This window comes from Acinonyx jubatus, chromosome E2, assembly GCF_027475565.1.
Source record: "Acinonyx jubatus isolate Ajub_Pintada_27869175 chromosome E2, VMU_Ajub_asm_v1.0, whole genome shotgun sequence".
In the NCBI taxonomy this organism is placed as follows: Eukaryota; Metazoa; Chordata; class Mammalia; order Carnivora; family Felidae; genus Acinonyx; species Acinonyx jubatus.
In genome coordinates, this window is record NC_069396.1 from 49,386,225 (window position 1) to 49,405,440 (window position 19,216).

Genomic DNA, 19,216 nt, shown 5'->3' on the forward strand with positions numbered 1-19,216 from the left:
TTCTTCTCCTCCTCCTTGTCGGTTACACTTCAGTCACGTGTCCATCCCTCCCCCAGTCACTGTGGTTGGAGGATGAAGCACTCTGATTGACCACACCCGGGCTTCCTCTCCCCGGAACCAGGAGAAGGCTGGTTTTCAAAGGAAACTCCAGGCGCTATTACCCTGAAAGCTGGACAAGCTGAAACCACAGGCTCCTCATCCACAGATGGCTATTGCCTGTGTTGCAAATATATGCTCATCACACACTGGCAGTCCCCTGGCCTGGCTAATCACCCCAGCAGGCCTTCACAAAAACCATGAAAAAAAAGGCAGTATGGCCAATGCCCATAAAGATATAACCAAGTCACCTGATAGTGACTCTTTTTAAAGACCTGGGAGTGAAACTTTGCCCCAGCGTAGAATCTGGACCTCTCGGGGAGGGAAAGGCACGAGCTGCTGAGTCAGATCTGAGTTCAAATTCCAACACACCCGTTACACTCATTCGCTCATTCACTCAAAAAAGAAAAAATTAGTGAGCACCCATGATATCCCAGGCACTGTTCTAGACGCTGTGGACACAGCCAGGCACAATTCAGACAAAATCCCTACCCTCCTGACATTCTAGACCCGGAAGGCGTGGGAGAGGGGAGACGGGAGATAAACGAGCGGGCAAATGCTGGAAAGAAAAGAAAACAGGGCGCCTTGCTGGCAAGAAGCGAGGCCAGACTTGCAGCAGGCATGTGGGAGGGTCCTTTTGAGGGGTTCATATTTGATTTGAGATGGGAACAATAAGATACAGTCAGACTTGAACTGATCTGTGTAAGGCGCTAAGAAAAGGAAGCGGCTAGTGCTAAGGCCCTGAGGTCTGAGAACCGACAGACGCCATGTTGCATAGCTGTGTTAGGCTGGGTGGGTTACTTAGCCTCTGTGCACCCCTGGAAAGTGAGGATGCTCACACTGAGCCCTCGAGGTTGCTAATGAGGATTCAGGCAGACAACAAGCCTTAAAGGGCAAGTGCTGTGCCCGGCATATGGTAGATGTTCAGTAAACACCAGCTATTAGTTTGAGTGATACAATTATTAAGAAAAGAATGGGTCAAAAACTTGAGAGAAAGGAGCTTTTGTGGCTTATCCTTCCAGAAGCCAAAATTCCAGATGTAGTATGAGCAAGGCCCTGAGAAAGGGCTTCCCAGCATGCCCCCAGGACATCCTGGATACCAACAGCAATACTTAGCATTATTGTAACAGCTACTGCCGATTTATTGAACACCTACTATATGCCAGGCACTCTGCGGGGTATCTGATGTCCATTGGCCCCACCGACTCTGAGGCCCCTCGACGATCAACATCCCCATTTCAGACAGGAGAAAAGTGGACGCTCGGAGCTGACGGTCCCGGAGGCTGGAGCAAAGTCAGGAGGCAAGCAACAGCCCCCCCCCCCTCCTCCTCCCCACTACCTCTTACCTGATGACCTTTAGCCATTTCTCTCCTCTGATGTGAAGTAACAGAGGCGGGACAATCCTGCCCCACCCTTCATCTTCATCATTCTCCCAGGGTTGGGGGGGGGGAGGTGCGCAGAGAGGGAGGGGAACAAAGCCCCAGAGCCCCTTCTCCCAGAATCCTGCCCCTGCGTGCTCCCCACCCACCACCACCACTAACCCAGTGCTAGCGAAGGGCACAGGGCACGGATCTGGGAGGTGAATTTCCAGCCCAACGCGGGAGCCCGAGCCCGGGGAAGGGGGCGGGGCTGTGGCCAGGACGGGGGCGGGGCCAAGGCTGAGACCTTAACCGCCTGTCTGTCTAGGGAGGCCGCACTCCAGACGTGGCGACCTCCCCTCTGCGGCCGCCAGACCGAACGCGGCATGCGGTGTCTTCTGGACGCCGGCCCCAGCCACAGCCCTGCCTGGGAGAGGCTGCTTCTAACAGGTGCGAAAGAGACGGTGGCTTCACCCAAGGGTTGGGGACAGGGAGAGGACACTCCCAGGGAGAGTCTCCAAAGACGAGGGCCCAGGCCTGAAGCTGGGGAGGGGGTGGCCAGGGAAGGACCTCCCAAAGCTGTCAGAATCAAAATGAGAGCTCAGAAAAAATGTGGGCACCTGTTATGCAAATCGCATCCCTGTGCCATGTGATTCGTAAAAGGAGAAGAATGCAAATTGTTTCCCTAGAGATAGAAAAGCACCCTGAGGGGCCTGGGTGGCTCCTTAGGTTAAGCATCTGACTTTGGCCCAGGTCATGATCTCAAGGTTCCTGGGTTCGAGCACCCATCAGGCTCCACACAGATGGTCTCTCTCTCCCTCTCTCTGCCCCTCCCCCACTTGTGCTATCTTTCTCTCTCAAAAATAACAGAAGGAAGGGAGGGAGGGAGGGAGGGAGGGAGGAAGGAGGAAGGAAGGAAGGAAGGAAGGAAGGAAGGAAGGAAGGAAGGAAGGAAGGAAGGAAGGAAGGAAAGAAAAAGCGACACCTAGGTCCTTGGGTAGAACACTTTATTCCTGTCACTTTGCAGCAAAGAGCAAGGCCTCACTCCATCTATTGAGGTCCCTGCCCAGACACTGTAGTATCTATTACCAAGCATGCCTGAGGGTCAGGGAAGGCCCCAGAAGAGGGGTACCTGAGCAGAAACTGGAATCACCGCTAGATAAAGAGTTAGGGGGAACAGCATTCTAGGAAGGGAGACCAGCACGTGCAAAGGCCCGGAGGCCCGAGCCACTGCCCGGAGTTCAGTCTCTCTGATGCAGAGAATAAGGGAAGATGGCGACAGGGGCACGGAGGTGTAGGAGGGTGCCAGGCGAGGGTATCAGCACTGTGTCCTGAGGGCGCTGGGGAGCCATGGAAGGCTTACGAGCAGGGGAACAGAAAAGTCCTACCAGCAGCCGACTCAGACATGAAATCAGTGGAGGTACGAAGCGGGCAGTAGGCCCATCACCCACCCAGAAGGCGCTATAGTGGGACAACTCCCGGCTGGCCACTTATGACCTTGGGTCTGAGACCGAAACTCACGGTGCTTCAGTTTCCCTGCCGGTAAAACAGACTCGTGCTGACCTCAGGGCTGTTGAGGGGACCGGTGAGGAAATGGCTGAGAGAATCTGGCCCGGGCCCTGGCACTGTGCCGACTGATCCTGGACGGCTGACCTCTCACAGCCGCTTACGGAGCACAGCATTGTTTGTTTCCCATGATGCTGCCCGAGGAGTTGTTCCAACCCTTGCCATCACTTCTCATTCAGGAAGAGAGCTGATGTTTTCACCTGTGTTCTGTAAGGGGGCATTTCGGATCCTTAAAAGGTTCCCACTCATTATACTGCTTTTTAAAATTGTTTTTAACATTTATTTATTTTTGAGAGACAGAGAGAGACAGAGCATGAGCAGGGGAGGGACAGAGAGAGAGGGAGACACAGAATCTGAAGCAGGCTCCGGGCTCTGAGTTGTCAGCACAGAGCCCCATGCGGGGCTCGAACCCATGGACCATGAGATCATAACCTGAGCCAAAGTCAGTCACTTAACCAACTGAGCCACCCAGGTGCCCCATGCTGGCAGGCAGTCCAGTTCTGGAGCCTGCATTCTGGGGTGTGTGTGTGTGTGTGTGTGTGTGTGTGTGTGTGTGAAAGACTACTGAGAACATAGTTTATGCTCTCTTATTTCCTTTATTCAAATTTTACTTAATTTTGTTGAATGGCTTATACACGCCCATGGTTCAAATCTCAAAGATATATAAAAGGGATATAAAAGGTCCCCCTTCCCCCTGCCGGCACACACAGGTAGCCACTGTCTTTGTGCATCCCTCCAGAGTTTCTTTATATGTTTATAAGAAATGCAAATATTACAGATTGACTTTTCTCCCGTTTTTACACCAAGTTAGCGTACCGTAAGAACCGTCCAGCCGCCTGCCTTTCTATCTTAACTGCTTACTTTGGCGATGTCTCCCTCTTAGTTCACGGCGTTCCGGAGACCTTCCCCACCTTTTCGTACAGCTGTCTTGTTCCACTGTATGAATGGAGCATAATTTATTAAATCGGTTCCCCGTGGACGCCCACTTGGATATTTCCAATCTTTAGCCATTAAAACTAAGATGTGGCAAATGACCCTGCCCAGAAGTCATTTTATACTGGGGAAGGTTAATCCATAGAACACATTCCCTGATCTTTAATCTCAGGGTCAAAGGATATGGGAATTTTCAATCTGAAAAGCCCATGTCCTCCGCATGGGGTTGTATGAGCCACGCATAAGACGTTCTTTCCCATTGCCCTCAGCCCCATCAACATGCCACATCATTGACCTTTTGGATCTTTGCCAACCTGATCGGTGAAGAGTGTTACCTCCGTGTGTTTTAATTTGCGTTTCTCTTACTATGAGCACGGCTGAACGTTTTCCCTAGGTCAAGAGACATTTGAATTTTCTTTCCTATGGATTTGCCCGCCCACATCCTTTGTATAAGCTTCTGTTGGGTTGCTGATATTTTCGCTTATTGAGATCTCGGAGCTTTTTATATATTAGTGAAATGAGCTCTTGGTCTGTGAGATCCGTCGCAAATAATTTTTCCCGGTATGTCTCCCTCTCTCTCTCACCCTACCCCCCCTTTTTCCTCTCTCTCTCTCTCTCTCTCAAAAATAAATGAACATTAAAAAGAAGAAGGTTGAGGGGCGCCTGGGTGGCTCAGTCGGTTAAGCGTCCAACTTCGGCTCAGGTCGTGATCTCGCAGTCCGTGCAGTTCGAGCCCCGCGTCGGGCTCTGTGCTGACCGCTCGGAGCCCGGAGCCTGCTTCGGATTCTGTGTCTCCCTCTCTCTCTGACCCTCCCCCGTTCATGCTCTGTCTCTCTCTGGCTCAAAAATAAATAAACGTTAAAAAAAATTTTAAAAAAAAATAAAAAATAAATTAAAAAATAAAGATAAACATTAAAAAAATTTTTTTTAAAAAAGAAGATTGTTGACTGCCTGTGGATCACAGCCCTGCTGTGTACCACCTAGGACATCCTGGACAATGGTCTCCAGTTCTCTGAGCTTCCATTTCCTCCCTCCTACCAGGGGTGTGGCAGTTGTGTTACTCAGGGTTGAGGCGGGAAGATGGTCTTCTCAAAAGGAGTAATGGGCGAGGAGGTTAGTAAAGGGAGGATCTGCGGAGGTAGAAGCAGGGTAGAGGCAACCCCTCCTGGGATCGCACAGCACCCTGAGGCTGGCCACAGCAGAAGCTGTTAGCTCCCGTGTGCTAGAAGCCGCGAGAAGACCAGCCGACCCCAAGACCCAAAGAGAGTGGCGCATAGACAGGGCCACACGACAACGGCAGCCTTAGTGGAGGGACACAGCCGCCCCACGTCCACGGAGCAGGGAGGGAGCCGTCACTCGCACCGGCAGAGGCCAAAAGACAAGGGGACCCGATGAGGCAGCTCAGGGGAGTCAGCCTCTCGGGGAGCAGAGCAACGGTTACCCTGGGTGATGTGCACTTTGCAGGGGTCGACGGAAGGAGTAAGTGAGATAGTATGTGTTCGGCGCTCAGAACAGTATCTGGCCTATAGGAGGTGCTCAGCGAACGTTCCCTTTCGTTCCGACATCGTCCCTATCATCATCACAGTTATCAGCTCTCAGCGTGCCACACTCACTGTCGCCAGCTCAGGAAGGGTTACCCGCTGGGGCAGCATCTCGCCCTTGGTCCCATTTGCCCCCTCTGCTCTCTCCTCTCTCTTCCCCCCCTCCTCCAAGGTATCCTGATCGCATCCTGCACCTGCTCTGTCTCCTTGGAGCCGCCCTCCTCTGCGTCTCCAGAGCCCTTGACCGCAGGAGCCCGTGCCCCCCTGCCCAGCCCCGGAAGCCTCAATGGCGCTCTCTCCACTTCTTGGTTCCGAGAGCACAAGACCCGGCCGGAAACCACGCTCTTCCCCCGCGAGGGCCTCCCGGGGCCCGGCCACACCAGCGGCCAGGAGACGTGGGACACCCAAGGCGACCCGATCATCAGACACGTGACAGCTGAGGACACAGTGCTGGAAGCCGACAGAGGACGCAGGCGTGCGACAGAGCAGCTTCTAGGCAAAGGTGAGTGGGCCCCGAGAGGGACCGAGTTCTCAGGCAGCGAGAACAGCCTGGGCAAGGCTGGAAGGGTAAAGAGAGATCTGGAAAGCCTGCGGAATCATAAGCCGAGCCACGTAGAGGGCATGGGCCCTGTGAGGCTGCTGGCTTTTCGGTGTAGCTAGGGGGGAGGCAGAGAGAGCAGGCGGTCCACGGGGCTGACCGTGCAGGGCCCTGTAAGGCCTCACACAGAAGCTCGGACTTCCTTCCACTCAGCAAAACACTTACCAATGCTGATTGTTACGCACACGTCTGATCCCTTTTTAGTGCCTTCTCTGTCCTGGGTGATGCTGGGCACCAGCAGTGGCGTAACGGCAGGGGTGCCCGGGTGGCTCAGTCGGTTGGTTAAGCGTCCGACCTCGGCTCAGGTCACGATCTCGCGGCTCATGAGTTCGAGCCCCGCGTCAGGCTCCGTGCTGAGAGCTCGGAGCCTGGAGCCTGTGTCTCCCTCTCTCTCGGCCCCTCCCCTGTTCAGCCTCTGTGTCTCTCTCTCTCTCAAAAAGTGAATAAACATTAAACAATTAAAAAAAAAAAAAAAAGAATGGTGCTTGGCTCCTGGTAAGAGCCACACCCAGGCGGCCGTTACATTGATTCTTGTCTCTACACCCGATGGGCTCTTTCTCCTCCTGCAAGGCTTAGCTCAGACACCACCTCCTCCAGGAAGCCTTCCATGAGTTCTTTGGTTGAGCTGACATTCTTTTCACTTTATCATATCGCATTGATATTGGAAAGCAGCTCGGCATGGAGGCTCCCAGTACTCACCACGACATCAGACTTCCCGGGTTCAGACACTAGCTGTGCCTCTCTTTCTCTGACCGTGAAGCCTGGGCCTAAGAACCCCTGGACCTCGAGTCTTTGACCTGGAAAAAATACAGAAAGAAAACTATTGTGAAGATCACATGCGCCCCATCTCTGCAAAGAGGAATTCGCGGCAGCCAGTGGCACAGGCCCCAGGCCTTGGAGGCCTCCTCAACTCCTCACTCTCTCTCTCTCCAAGGCATCAGCAAATCCTGTGGGCCCTGCTTTCAAACGAATCCAGAATCCAGCCACTCCTCCCAGCTCCCTGGCCTCACCCCGGTCCAGCTGAGGGCGGGGGAGCTGGGATATTTATATACCGGCTGCCCCCGGGTATGTCCATTTCCCAACACTTTGGCCTGCTTTCTCCTCGGGCACAGCGGGCCCTGACAGCCACAGGGAAAGCGCTTGGGCAACAGGTGCCTTACTGGCAGTGGGAAGTGGTGAGGGCAAGGGGCTGGAGGGTGGGGACCCACAGGTCTGCTACTCCCTATGTCTGGAGCGACGCTGGGCACAGATCAGGAACTCCAAACACATTTATTGACGGATGAATGAATGAATGAATGAATGGATGCTTCTGTGTGGACAAAAGAAATGCTCAGCCTCTCTGAGGGGTCTCCACCCACGTGGCCTTGCTCTCTGTTTGCACAGCCAGCTCCAGCAGGGTGATGCTGTTGACCTTCCCCAGTGCCGTCCAGGGCGTTATCCAGAGTGACCTCAACTACTCAGTGATCCTGGAGTGTTTGGCCTCTTACATCACCCCCACACCCGTGCTGCACTGGACCCTCGATGGGGAGCCCTATGACACCGGGAATATGCTGATCATCCGGAGGTTGTCCTGGGGGCATCTGGGCACCTATGTGTGCACAGCCAAGAACAGCCAGGGAGAGTATCCCTCCAATCCTGTGACGATCTCGCTGCCACGTGAGTCCCCCCCCTCCCCCCCATCCCCACCCCAGACTTCTGCACCCTTGCTGGTCTGTGGCCAGCTGTCCTGGCTCCCTGGAGCCAACCACAGAGCAGTCCACTCGGAGACCCTTCGTAGCCAAGGTGTCATCTTGCCCAGCAGAGTGGGGATCATTAGCCCATTTTACAGAAGAAAGAGATGAGCTCTTAGCAAAAGCTCAGCTCAGGATCTGGAGCCAGCCGTCTGGGTCCCGACTCCGACTCTTTGCTGGCTGTGTGAGCCTGGCCTCTCGGAGTCTGAGCACACACCCGTGACAAAATGCAGGTGATGATGAGTGGTCCCGAGCAGGGGCTTTGGCATTTGGATTCTGGCTCCCCCTCTTCCAGCTGTGTGACTCTGGACCAGTGCCTTGACTTCTCTGGGCCTCAGGGTCCTCGTCTGCAAATTGAGAAAACGCCAGTGCCCGCCCCAAAGCGTACTTGTGAGCTTTCAGTGAGGACGCAGGTGAACAGCCCAAAATAACAGCGGGCGCTCAGTAAACACGAGCTAATATCATTGCTACAACTAGCGTTGTCCATGTTATTAATTTCGTGACTGTTACCGTACGTGGACCCCCATCCCCCGGGCAGGTCTCCCTTTGCTCCTGTGTATGATGGGGTGACTTGTAACTGTCTGCAAGACTGTTTTCAGGGCCAGAAATAACATGTGAACGAGACCAGCAGAACATCTGTTAGAGACAGGTGGTTTAGCGCCTGGCCGGCTCAGTCGGTGGAGCATGTGACTCCTGATCGTAAGAGTCAGGAGTTCAAGCCCCAAGCTGGGGGTGGAGCCCACTTCAAAAAGAAAAAAAAAAAAAAAAAAAAAAAAGCAGGTGCTTTAAATAGCCGCGATCCTCGTGAACATTCTTTTTCATGTATTTATGCACGGAGGACACGTGGCTCCGGGTGAGCGAGAATGAAACAGAGGACCTGGTCAGCAGAGGAGCAGGGAAGGTACTTAGGCACTTAGGCATCAGGATCCACATGAGCAAAGGTCCAGAGCACGGAAAGGGCGGGGGCTGGAAAGCCTGGCTTGGCGGGGTCCCAGCCACCTCTTCCTTCCCAGCTTCCCAGGGTCCAGTAGGAGCTTCAGGATTTGGTTTTGGGGTGATTTGTTGGGAGAAAAAAAGTTTAAATCTTAGAGCAGCCGGTGACTCTGCTATGCTCACTGAGAATGATGGCACTTCCAAGACCCCCTTAGTCATTCATCAGCTTTTCAGGAGATGTTTATTGGCCCGCCTACTATGTGACTGGCCCGTGCTGGCTGGTGCTGGGGACATTCTGGTGATGGAGACAGCCCTGGCCCTTTCCCCAGACAGTAATGTTTGAGCGCGGGGAGGTGGGGGGGAGGAGGGGACAGACCAGTGGGAGGCAGCCCTGTCCACAGACAGTAGTGACCAGAGTGGGCAAGGCTGGGGTGGGGGAGCCAAGGGATGTGGGACCCAAGGGGGCACCTGATCCAGCCAGGGGGTCAGGGAGGGCTTCCTGGAGGAGGGGACAACTGAGCTTGTACTAGGATACATAGGAATCATCCAGGCCAAGGTGGTGGGTGGGTGGACCAGCATTCTAGGGCCACAAAGGCCTGGAAGTAGGAGAGAGAGGTGAGCTCGGAAAATTGGGCAGAGTCCAATGAGACCGGGTTATAAAGGTGGAGGGGAGAGAGAGATGAGGTTCGCCAGCTGGCACGGCCTCGAAGGCCAAAATGAGAGACGCTTGCTCCCTGGGAAGCCACAGCAAGGTTCTGAGCAGGGGAGGAACAGGGTCACATTTGAGCTTTCCACAGACCCTCTGGCCCCCGTGTGGCCGGGAGGTCGGGGGGGGGGGGGGGGAGGGACAGGGGCAGAAGAGCCAGAGGGAGGCCGGGGTGGAGACCGGAGGGTGGGGAGGAGGGGGCAGACTGAAGACACACTCAGGGGGTGACATGGTGGGAGGCAGGGGTGTGCAGTCTCACCCCTTCTTGGTCCCCAGAAGACAACGTGGAACCCACAGACGCTGAGCCCATCGAGCCAGACCCCGTTCTGTCCGTGTCAGGGGGAGCTGCTGTCGCCCTCCTGGTGGCTGCAAATGTGGGGGCGATGATGCTGATAGGAGGTGTGGGCTTCACCATCGTCCAGAGCCTAAGGTATGTCCTGTCCTCACCCCCGTCTGCCTCCTGATGTCCACTCGGCCCCCCACGAGACACAGACAGACTTACTCTGCGGCCAGACAGAAGCCCAACCGATAGCCTCGTCCCAAGAAGCTTTAGACTCAGGATTCTGAGCCCTGATGCACCTGCCCGAGGTATGACCCCCAGGGAACAAAGAGACAGAAGACGATTCTGGAGCTGGTCTGCCTTGGTAAGGCCAGGAGGCGAGGCCAGGGTGGGGAGGGGGCGCAGTTGAACCAAGTGAAGGCCTCCCTGAGAAACTGACATCTGAGCAAAGACACTGAGCAAAGGAGGGAGGGCTCAGGGGATGTCTGGCGGAAGGGCATACGGCCGCCAGTGCAAAGGCCCTGAGGCAGGACTTGCCCGGCAGGTTCTAGCAACAGCAAAGAGGCCAGCATGGCTGGAGTAGTGTGAGAAAGGAGAAGTAAGGCGTGAGATCAGAGAGGGGAAGGGGGGTGGAGGTGGACAGGCGGTATAAGGTCTTGTGGGCCATGTGAGGACTTGGCTTTTGTCCTTAGTGACCTGAGAGCAATGGAGGGTCTCGGGCAGAGAGGGACAGGATCTGACTTACGTCTGACTCGCATTCTAATCCTAGATGTGTTAGCTATGATCCCAATACTGTAATATCTTACGGTTATGTGCTTGCTAAACATGATTCTATTTCATTTCCACGAGAGCTCGGCGGATGGGGTTGGGGGTCACGAATAGGAAAGAAGAACTTGTGTGTGTCAAAGAGGAAACCCAGGCTCGGGGAGGAGTGGCTGGGCCCAGACCCCGCAGCCGGAGAGGAGGGGTTCGAACCCAGAACCCTGCCTCACTCCTAGTTCTCGCCCTACCCTACACCGCCTCTTTTTCCGCCACAACAGTACAAGCCTCCGTAGCTTGTGCGCTGCGAGCTGACGTGGTTTGCAAAGGCCTTGTGGATCAGCTGGGAGAGGCTGGGGCCAGGTCTCCAGTCCGCGAGTCCCAGGCAGGGGTGGGGGAGGGCCAGGCTGCTCCCTGAACCCCTGCATCATGCTCATCCGTCAGCTCATCCTGCGTAAGCCCCGGGAGCCTTCAAGTCCCAGCTACTCTGAGGGATGGGTACATTCTTGGCCTCATTTTCCAAATGAGTAAACCAAAGCTCAGAGAAACTCCTCAGCTGGCCCAAGGACGCACAGCTGACAGATGGCTGACTCTGAACCAAACCCAGATCCAAATCCAAAACCACGTTCTTAGAGGGGAAGGATGAGAGATCCAGTCCCCGCCCCCGTGAGTGGGGGGGAGGAGTCACTTCCCCTCCCCCTACCATTTTGGCCCAGACCTATGATGGCAAACCACTGCTGACGCCAGCCAGAAGGAACCAGCTTCTTCCAAAACAGCTTCAGCCTTAGAGATGAGGTCGTGAGGACAAGCATGGCTGTCCTGGCCCTCTCGGTGGGGAGGGGCAGTCCTCGGAAAAGAGGGGTATGGACTGAGGGGAAGCCCCACACACGTCGACCGCACCCACCAAGGGCAAGAGAGACCCCTGCCACTTGTCGCTAAGGCCGCGGGCCCCAAAGCCAGGCTACTTGGGTGCATCCCAGCTCTGCCATTCGTCCGCTAGCTTGCGGAACTTTGAGCGGGTCCTTTAACCACCTCTGTAAAACAAGGACAGTGGTAATACCTACCTCAGAGGGGGAGTGTGTGGATTACACGAGGCAGAAGGACCAAAGCGCTGCAAATCGCGCCTGGTGCGTGGGAAACCTTCAATAAACGTCAGCCACGCTGATGGCGATGACGGTGACGACTTCTCGCTCTCCGTCGTAGGATTCACCGACGAAGACTGCGGATGTGCTGCTAAAGTGGGCACCCGTCTGTCAGCGTAAGAGGTGATTCCAGGAAGGCGGCAAGAGCATCCCGCAGCTGGGGAAAAGAGGAAGTTACCGGGCCTCCAGTCGAGACCCCCTCCCTCCTGACCATTTGCCCGTGGGATGTTCTCGTCTCGTTGAGAGTCCCGGGGACCGCTTTTCTCCCCTCTCTGCAATTACCAGCCTCCCATCTGCCCAGCTCACCAACCCCCGGGAAGCCACCTACACAAGTAGCCTGTATTTCCTAAAATTCGTGGGCTGTCAGCGAAAGATACTCACTTAAATGGCTCAATAAAAACAAAAGGACGAATTTACTATAAGGATCCAAGATTTCCACATACACACGCACACACACAAAAAAAATCCAAGGGTGTATCAGTTAGCACTTGCTGTGTAACAAACTACTCCCCCCCCCCCCCGCCCCCGCTAAAATTTAATGGCTTGAAACAACAGCCATGGGTTTAGCTTACAATGTTGAAGGTTATCAGTTTGGGCTGGGCTCAGCTGGGCTGGTCTTCTGGTCTCTGCTGGGCCCACTCCCACTTCTGTGATGAGGTGGCGGTTACCCAGGGGCTATCTGGACTAGGACGGTCGTCTGGGACAACTAACCTGTCCTCCACATCATCTATCATCCTGTAGCAGGTAGACCCAAGCTTGTTCACATGCCAGAGGCAGGATTCCAGGAGGGAGACAGAGGCACAATGCCTCTTAGGCCTGAAATGAAGAATGGCACATCCTTGGGGCACCGGGGTGGCTCGGTCGGTTAACCGCTCAGGTCATGATCTCACGGTTTGTGAGTTCGAGCCCCATGTTGGGCTTTGTGCTGACAGCTCGGAGCCTGCTTCGGATTCTGTGTGTGTGTGTGTGTCTCTCTCTCTGCCCCTCCCCCACTCATCCTCTGCCTCTCTCTCTCAAAAATAAATAAACATTGGGGCGCCTGGGTGGCTCAGTCGGTTAAGCATCCAACTTCAGCTCAGGTCATGATCTCAAGGCTCGTGGGTTCGAGCCCCATGTCAGGCTCTGAGCTGACGGCTCAGAGCCTGGAGCCTGCTTCGGATTCTGTGTCTCCCTCTCTCTCTGCCCCTCCCCTGCTTATGCTCTGTCTCTCTCTGTCTCAAAAATAAATAAAAACATTAAAATTTTTTTATAAATAAATAAACAAACATTAAAAAAAAAGACAGAGAAAGCAGGAATGTTGCTGGAACCTTCTCGGCCCCCAGCCCTCACCCCTTGTAATCCTCTTCTCCGGGTACATTAGACTCCTAGTTCTCTCTCTGTGTCTGCAGATGGGTTCTCAATGCTTCCCCATCCACATGGGGGAAGACACAATCCCATAGCTTCCAAATCCACAGAATCCCTTTGCCTTGTTTCCGAAGCCCCTGGAGAAGGCATCTGATTGGCTCACTCGGGTCACGTGTCAACCTTGCGCCCCTTCCTGTGGCGGGGGGGGGGGGGGGGCAGGGGGGGGGCCTGGATGCTTCATACAAGCAGAGGTCGAGGGGCCCGGCCGTGTCAGTGGGGGCTCGTTGCTCCGAGAACGGGGGGAAGGTTTGGCCTTGTAAGCTAGGTAGGCACCCCAAAACGTCTTCTGCACATGGAGCTGATTTCTGCTCCTTTTCATAAAAGAAAAACATCTGAAACGCAGCGAAGTGGGGGCGGTGGCCACAGCCCCCCCCCCACCCCCCCCCCCGGGGAATCCGTGGCTGAATTATAAACAAGATCGACCCTTTGATTTTGAGCTGTTGGAGGACGCTGATGTGCGGATGCATCTAACACCCGAGGAGCATTAGTGCTTCTGTGACCAGCACGAAGCCACCTACCGCATCGTGATGCTTAGCAAGAAGAGGAACGGACGTGAGTTCGAATACTGTCTGTGGAGGGTTGTCTGCGTAGCTGTCACTACACTCTGTGCCGTAGGTGACTCATGAGCCATGTCATCCTCACCGTGTCCACAGGAAAGGAGAGCCCACCTCCCTTTTCCTGACAGAGCAGGGGAGGCTTGGAGAGATGGTGAGTGACTTGCCCAGGGCCACAAGGGCAGCACAGGGTAGAGGTGTTGCCCACGCCAGGCTGGCTGCCTGGCTCTGAGACCCCTGTTTCCAAGCACCCCCCTTTCCTGTCGCTCCCTCCTCGGGGCCAGAGCCCCCTCCCCCTTCTTTCATAAGCCCCGTCCCCTCCTGTGTCAGGCAGTCGTCACTGTGCTTGCGTACAAAGGATAAGAGCGAGGCTCAGAGACGGCAAGTGACTTGCCCCAGGTTCCACAGCCATGCGTGATGCCTACTCAAGTCTACTCCATTCCCAAACCCACGCCCCTATTTGTTAAAAATAAATAAATCCCCCAACACCCGTATGTGTAGATCACTGCCTCTGGGGTCCCCACCCTGGTCTGTGCAAAGGCTCAGATTTGCTGAGAAACCTAGAAACCCCTGATATCTAAACAGCTCCTTTCCTGCCTGAATCATCCTGCTCTGGCCCTTCTCTCCTCCCTGTTCCCTCCTGTCAAAGGAGAAATGAGTTATTTTTCCGGCCTGGGTGGTGACGGGGAGGAAGCTGGTTCCTGCGGCTCCCAATTTGGCGAGGTCTCAGCGGTGACACCACAGCCACCGCCTTCGCCGGCCGGGGGCCAGCTGTCCTCTGGCCAAGGCTGTGGCAAGGCTGCTTGCTCGCCCTTCAGGACAGCTGAGAATTACCGTCATGGCCCTCCCCACCCACAAAAATAAACGGCGCACATGTCCTCAAAGAGACCTCCTGACCACCCCTGTTACAAATTCAGTCCCCTGGTTGAACGTGGTCCCGTCACTGTTCTGCTGTATACCATGTAACCGCATCGTGTCGTTAAATAGTGACCGGTGTGAATATTTACTATTTATCTCATCCACGATGGCGAGGTCTGTGGCCGTTACAAGTGTGTGCTCGGTGAGCCTGGCCACAGCACGCTCACCATGGAAACTCGAAAACAGCACAAACCAGAGATCTCCGGGTGACCGACACGCCACTGAAAAGTGGGTGCCTGGAGACTGCGGGAAGCTATTCCAACTGGCCCTGCCTTAAACGTGTCTGGATTCTCTGTGCACCAAGGAAGAAACACACCTTTGTCTTACGTCACTGTTGTTTTAGCCCCGTTTTTCCTGGCAGCCGGTCTAATACCAATGGATACATCTAACCCTAAGCTTTAAACCATAAGGTCAAAGATTTAGACGACATTTGGCGAAACAAAGCTTGCACGACGAGGAGGGAGCCTGTGACCACACGGAGGGCTGGACGCGTTGGGCCACTGTGAAAAGTATGAGCCAAGAACAAGCAAAATCCTCTCCCCACATCCCCCCCTCCCTGTCCCTGGGTGGGGGCACAAGTGGAGAGTGTTGTCAAAAGTAGGACATGCTGGATAAGAAAACTGAGCATCCCGGGGCGCCCAGGTGGCTCAGTCAGTTGACCGTCCGACTTCGGCTCAGGTCACGATCTCAAGGCTCGTGGGTTCGAGCCCCACGTCGGGCTCTGTGCTGACAGCTCGGAGCCTGGAGCCTGCTTCAGATCCTGTGTCTCCCTCTCTCTCTGTCCCTCCCCGACTTGCGCGCGCTCGCTCTCTCTCTCTCTCTCTCAAAAAAATGAACGTTAAAAAAAATTTCTTTTTAAAAAGAGAGAGCTGAGAATCCTGAACCCGTTCTGCTTTATTCTGTGACTGTGCGGGCATCACACGTTTTGTATCCAGGCGGAAGACAAAAACAAAAACGAAAACCAAACAAAACTTGACAACGAAGAAACCCTGGGATTTTCCTCCTCCATCCAGGCATCCCAGACATCCGGGCAGCCATCTCTGCTGCCCCGTGCTCGAGGACCACGGGCAGGAGCACAAGAAGGAAGAAGGGGTCGAGGGGAGATGGGATTTCCAGCTGTAACCTCTGGCCCCAGTTCCTCTCCACAACTCGTGTTTTTCACCTCCATTCCGCCAGCGTCCACTTCTCCTCGACCCCCACGTTTGCCAGACCAGCAGCAGCTGCTGTAAGTGGTGAACCGGGAGTTCTGAGGACCCACCCGAGCTCTCCAGGGTGAAGGACCTGTAGGGAGTATTGATGTCTCTGGGAGCCCGGAATAGAGTGGTGACTGTAGTCCCATATTTGCTTCCCATGCTCATCAGAAGTGAGTCAGACTCTCCTCCCTGAAGGGGACCAGAAGAACTTACTTCTGGTTCCACACCGGCCCCGGATACACTGCGATCCACAATGACAGAGGCACACGAGATTCCCAGGCGACTTGAACAACACCTGGTTCCTTCGTTCGCCCAACGAATATTCACTGGGCACCTCCTGCGTGGCGGGCTCCGTGCTAGAGGCAGGAACAGGACAGACGTGGCCTCTGCCCTCACAGAGTCCACGGACTCCATCTCCAAAATCCAAACCTCCGGCCCACTCCTTGTGTGCGTCTTCAGCCCTCCCCGCCTCCCACAACTTCCCCCCCCCAGCTCCTTCCTCAGACTCTCTTCAAGCTCTCAAGCTCTCTCGCTCGCTCTCTGTCTCTCTCACACAGATACAGACACACGCAGAACTTAATGAGTAATTTTCCTCTGAATTCCAGTATCGACAGAAAACAGAAGTGTATGTGCTGCTGTTGGAAAGGGGCCTAACAGATGATAACCAGAGATCAACTCATTGCCAAAGCCATTCATTCGTGCACTCCTGTATTCATTCGTTCAACATGCCTCCCTCCGGCCCCCCGTCTGTGTAGAGCTCTCTGCTGGGCGATACTGGGGACCCAGGGCTGAGCACGGCAGCCGCAGCCCTGCCCTCCCGGGGCTCGCCGTCCAGTGGGGGAAACAGAACCCTCCCCAAGTAGTGACAACCCAGAGTGGGCCGGGCCGGGCCGGGGAAGCCTAGGGAGGGCTCAGGGACACCAGAGGAGGGACTGCCCGGCATGGGGAACCAAGAAGGCTTTCGGGAGGTGGGGGGAGCTGGGCTGGCTCGGCCAGTGAACTGAAGTGTGAGTGACCACCGCCAGGGTCACAGGGAAGAGGTGTCCCAGCGCGAACGTGAGCAAACACAGTTTGATTCGAAGGACTGCAAGGGTTTCTGCTGGCTAATGTGTAAAGCAGGAGAGGAAGTGACCTCAAGCTGTCGTCAGAGGCCAGGCCATGTACAGTCTGGACTTTGTCCTTCACGACCCAGACCTGCCTGCCACAGGGTAGGGCTCTGATGAGTCACCAGTGGTAGAAGGAGGCAGGCTGGAGAGGGTAGGTTTCATTTCCTTCTTTGGGCCGCGAGAGGGCTGCACGATATGGAAGGGGGGAGACAGGGAACAACCGTGGAGAGGCATCACTACACCCCTACACCTCGGTGGATGTGGGGGCGAGGCCTGGCAGGAGAAGATAAAGAGGAAATGCCCGCTCCGGTAGCCAGCCCGTTCTTGGGGAAGGATGGGCCTGTGGCGGTTGCTTGGGGGTTTCTTTCCAGCGTTTTCCTGCCTAGCCTCAGAGTACAGAAGGCGAAAATCCTGCCCCGGGACAGCAATAATAGCTTCTGCCATTTGCGAGGCCGCTACACAAATTGCTTTTTTTAACCATCTAACTTACTTTCACATAACTTATTTGACCATCACCCCAGGGGTTTCTTTGATCCCCTGTTTTAGGGATGAGAAAAAGGAGGCAAGAGAACTGATCCGGGTGTACCGTCACCAGCTATTCGTTGGTGAAACCAGAATCTGAACCAAAAGAGTCACGTTCCCGAGCCCCTCCTCCCTCCTCCCCTGCCTTCCCTCTCCTCGCTTTCTCTCTCCCTCACCCCTCCTCCCTCCCCTGATCCTTCTCTCCCCTCCCCACCCGTTCTGCCCCCCTCCCTCCCACCCAGCCTCCAGGTTCCTACATCAGACCCTTCAGGACAAAGCTTCACATCAGAAAGTTTAGAAGCTCCAGTTCACCGCCAGGGGGGTCCCTGGATAGTAAGCATTTCACTGCCAGGCTCTCCTTCACTGGCAAGATTTTCACTGGTAATGATTTGGGCTGCATCTCCCAAAACCACAAATGTGCATGCCCTTCGACCCAACAAACTCGCTTCTAGGAAAGCAAGGAACTGACTCCACCACGCAGGCGGGAAATGGCGTGGACTGGGTTGCCCAGGACAGCACCCTCGGCTTGGGCAAAGCACTAGAAACACCCACAAGGCCCGGGCGCTAGGACAGGTTCAAAACTGATGGTGCCTTCACACAAGGGAAGGACTCAAGGAGAGGGGTTCCAAGGAGACCCCAGACCACCTTCAGGGCTCAGAGGTGGGGAGGGGTCATGGGAGGGGCTGTCTCTTGTCTCAACGCACCCATTCCAAGTGGCAACAATCTCCCCCCATCACATCCTCACCTGGGTTCATCCAGACCTGAAACAAGATATTTTATTTAATTCGGCGATTTTGACAGCATGGCGCTTTGGGCCTTCCCAAGTATTTATTGACCCTTTTTTTTTTTTTTTTTGGCAGGGGGAGGGACAGGAAAACCAGCCCCCAAAGGCTCTCCCCCTCCCACGGACCCCATCCCTGAGACCCTTCCCCTTCTTGACCTCGTCTCTGACTCTATCCCTAACCTTCACCTCATCCCGAACTCTCAGCTCTGCCTTGACCCCACTTTTAAGCTTCAGTGACTGAGTATCATTCTCTTTACATGACATGGTTTAGGATCAGGGCTCTTACGGCTTATTTTGAGACAGAGGCTCCATGCCTGTCAAAGAGAAGTCAGATGTCCTGCGGCGGGGAAGAAGGAAGGTATGGGATGAGGCGGACCCCAAATCTGAACCTCCCATCCGCGGAGGAGGGGGCAGCCTCTGACCAGCCAGATCTCTGAGAGGGGCAGCTGCTGGAGCCACAGTGGCCGGGGGAGCCCTGGAGGAGGGGGAACCCCAGAGGGTGACAGCATGGTCCGGAGGAGGAATGTAGCGGCAACCACAGGTTCCAGGTTCAGAGACAACTCAGCACCCCCGAACAAGGGTGCCAGAAAATTCAGAGATTTCCCAGAGACTAGCCTCCATGTTCCCATTCAGAAATTCACCTACAAGCCAGGGTGAGAGACACCAGAGCCAGAGGCACCTGCCCACATCCACGCGCCACGGGTGGGCACCGGGTCCAAGCCAAAGAGGTCAGTGGGAGACAAAACCCTCCAAACTGGCCAAAGCCCAAAAGGGGAATTGTCCAGAAAGATAGAAGGGTGTCACAAAACAAGGGTCAGAGCTGCTAGGGGGCCTGGGGGGGACCAGAGCCAGGATGGACACAGCTGGGGACCAGGCGGTCTGCCAAGCTCTGTGCCTGAGTATATGGCTCTCTGGGTCTCTCTGTCAACTCTCAACTCTCTCTCATCTTGCCCTGTCTGTGCTTGTGTTGGCCTCTCATCTCCCTTCATATCTCATCTTCTGTCTCTTGGTATCTGTTTCTCCCTTTGTCTCTCCCTACCTCCCAGTCCCTGAGTGTCTCTATTTCTCTCATCTCTGCCTCTGTCTCTCTTGG

The 19,216-nt window shown here is 55.0% G+C and overlaps 1 protein-coding gene and 1 long non-coding RNA gene across 2 annotated transcripts; one reads left to right on the forward strand and one right to left on the reverse strand.

Annotated features, from left to right (window-relative positions):
• Nucleotides 1–1,763: 1,763 nt before the first annotated feature.
• IGSF23 (immunoglobulin superfamily member 23) lies at nt 1,764–12,058 on the forward strand. Its single transcript, XM_015070754.3, has 5 exons — nt 1,764–1,904; nt 5,667–5,996; nt 7,476–7,748; nt 9,738–9,891; nt 11,704–12,058. Exons 1-5 carry the CDS (start codon nt 1,841–1,843, stop codon nt 11,735–11,737), a joined length of 855 nt encoding a protein of 284 aa, XP_014926240.3. The 5' UTR covers nt 1,764–1,840; the 3' UTR covers nt 11,738–12,058.
• A 3,335-nt stretch (nt 12,059–15,393) lies between these two features.
• Nucleotides 15,394–16,172, reverse strand: LOC128313164 (uncharacterized). The gene is made up of 2 exons (XR_008293453.1): nt 15,937–16,172; nt 15,394–15,896 (listed from the first exon to the last, which is right to left on the reverse strand). It is a non-coding gene; the product is annotated as an uncharacterized LOC128313164 (long non-coding RNA).
• Between the last annotated feature and the right edge of the window lie 3,044 nt (nt 16,173–19,216).

What these genes read in the sequence shown, in the direction of transcription:
- IGSF23 (XM_015070754.3), top strand. Translation starts at nt 1,841, where the DNA reads ATGCGGTGTCTTCTGGACGCCGGCCCCAGCCACAGCCCTGCCTGGGAG. An exon ending in GGAGAGGCTGCTTCTAACAG is followed by an intron (nt 1,905 to 5,666) that starts GTGCGAAAGAGA and finishes CCCTCCTCCAAG; the next exon opens with GTATCCTGATCGCATCCTGC. An exon ending in ACCATCGTCCAGAGCCTAAG is followed by an intron (nt 9,892 to 11,703) that starts GTATGTCCTGTC and finishes TCTCCGTCGTAG; the next exon opens with GATTCACCGACGAAGACTGC.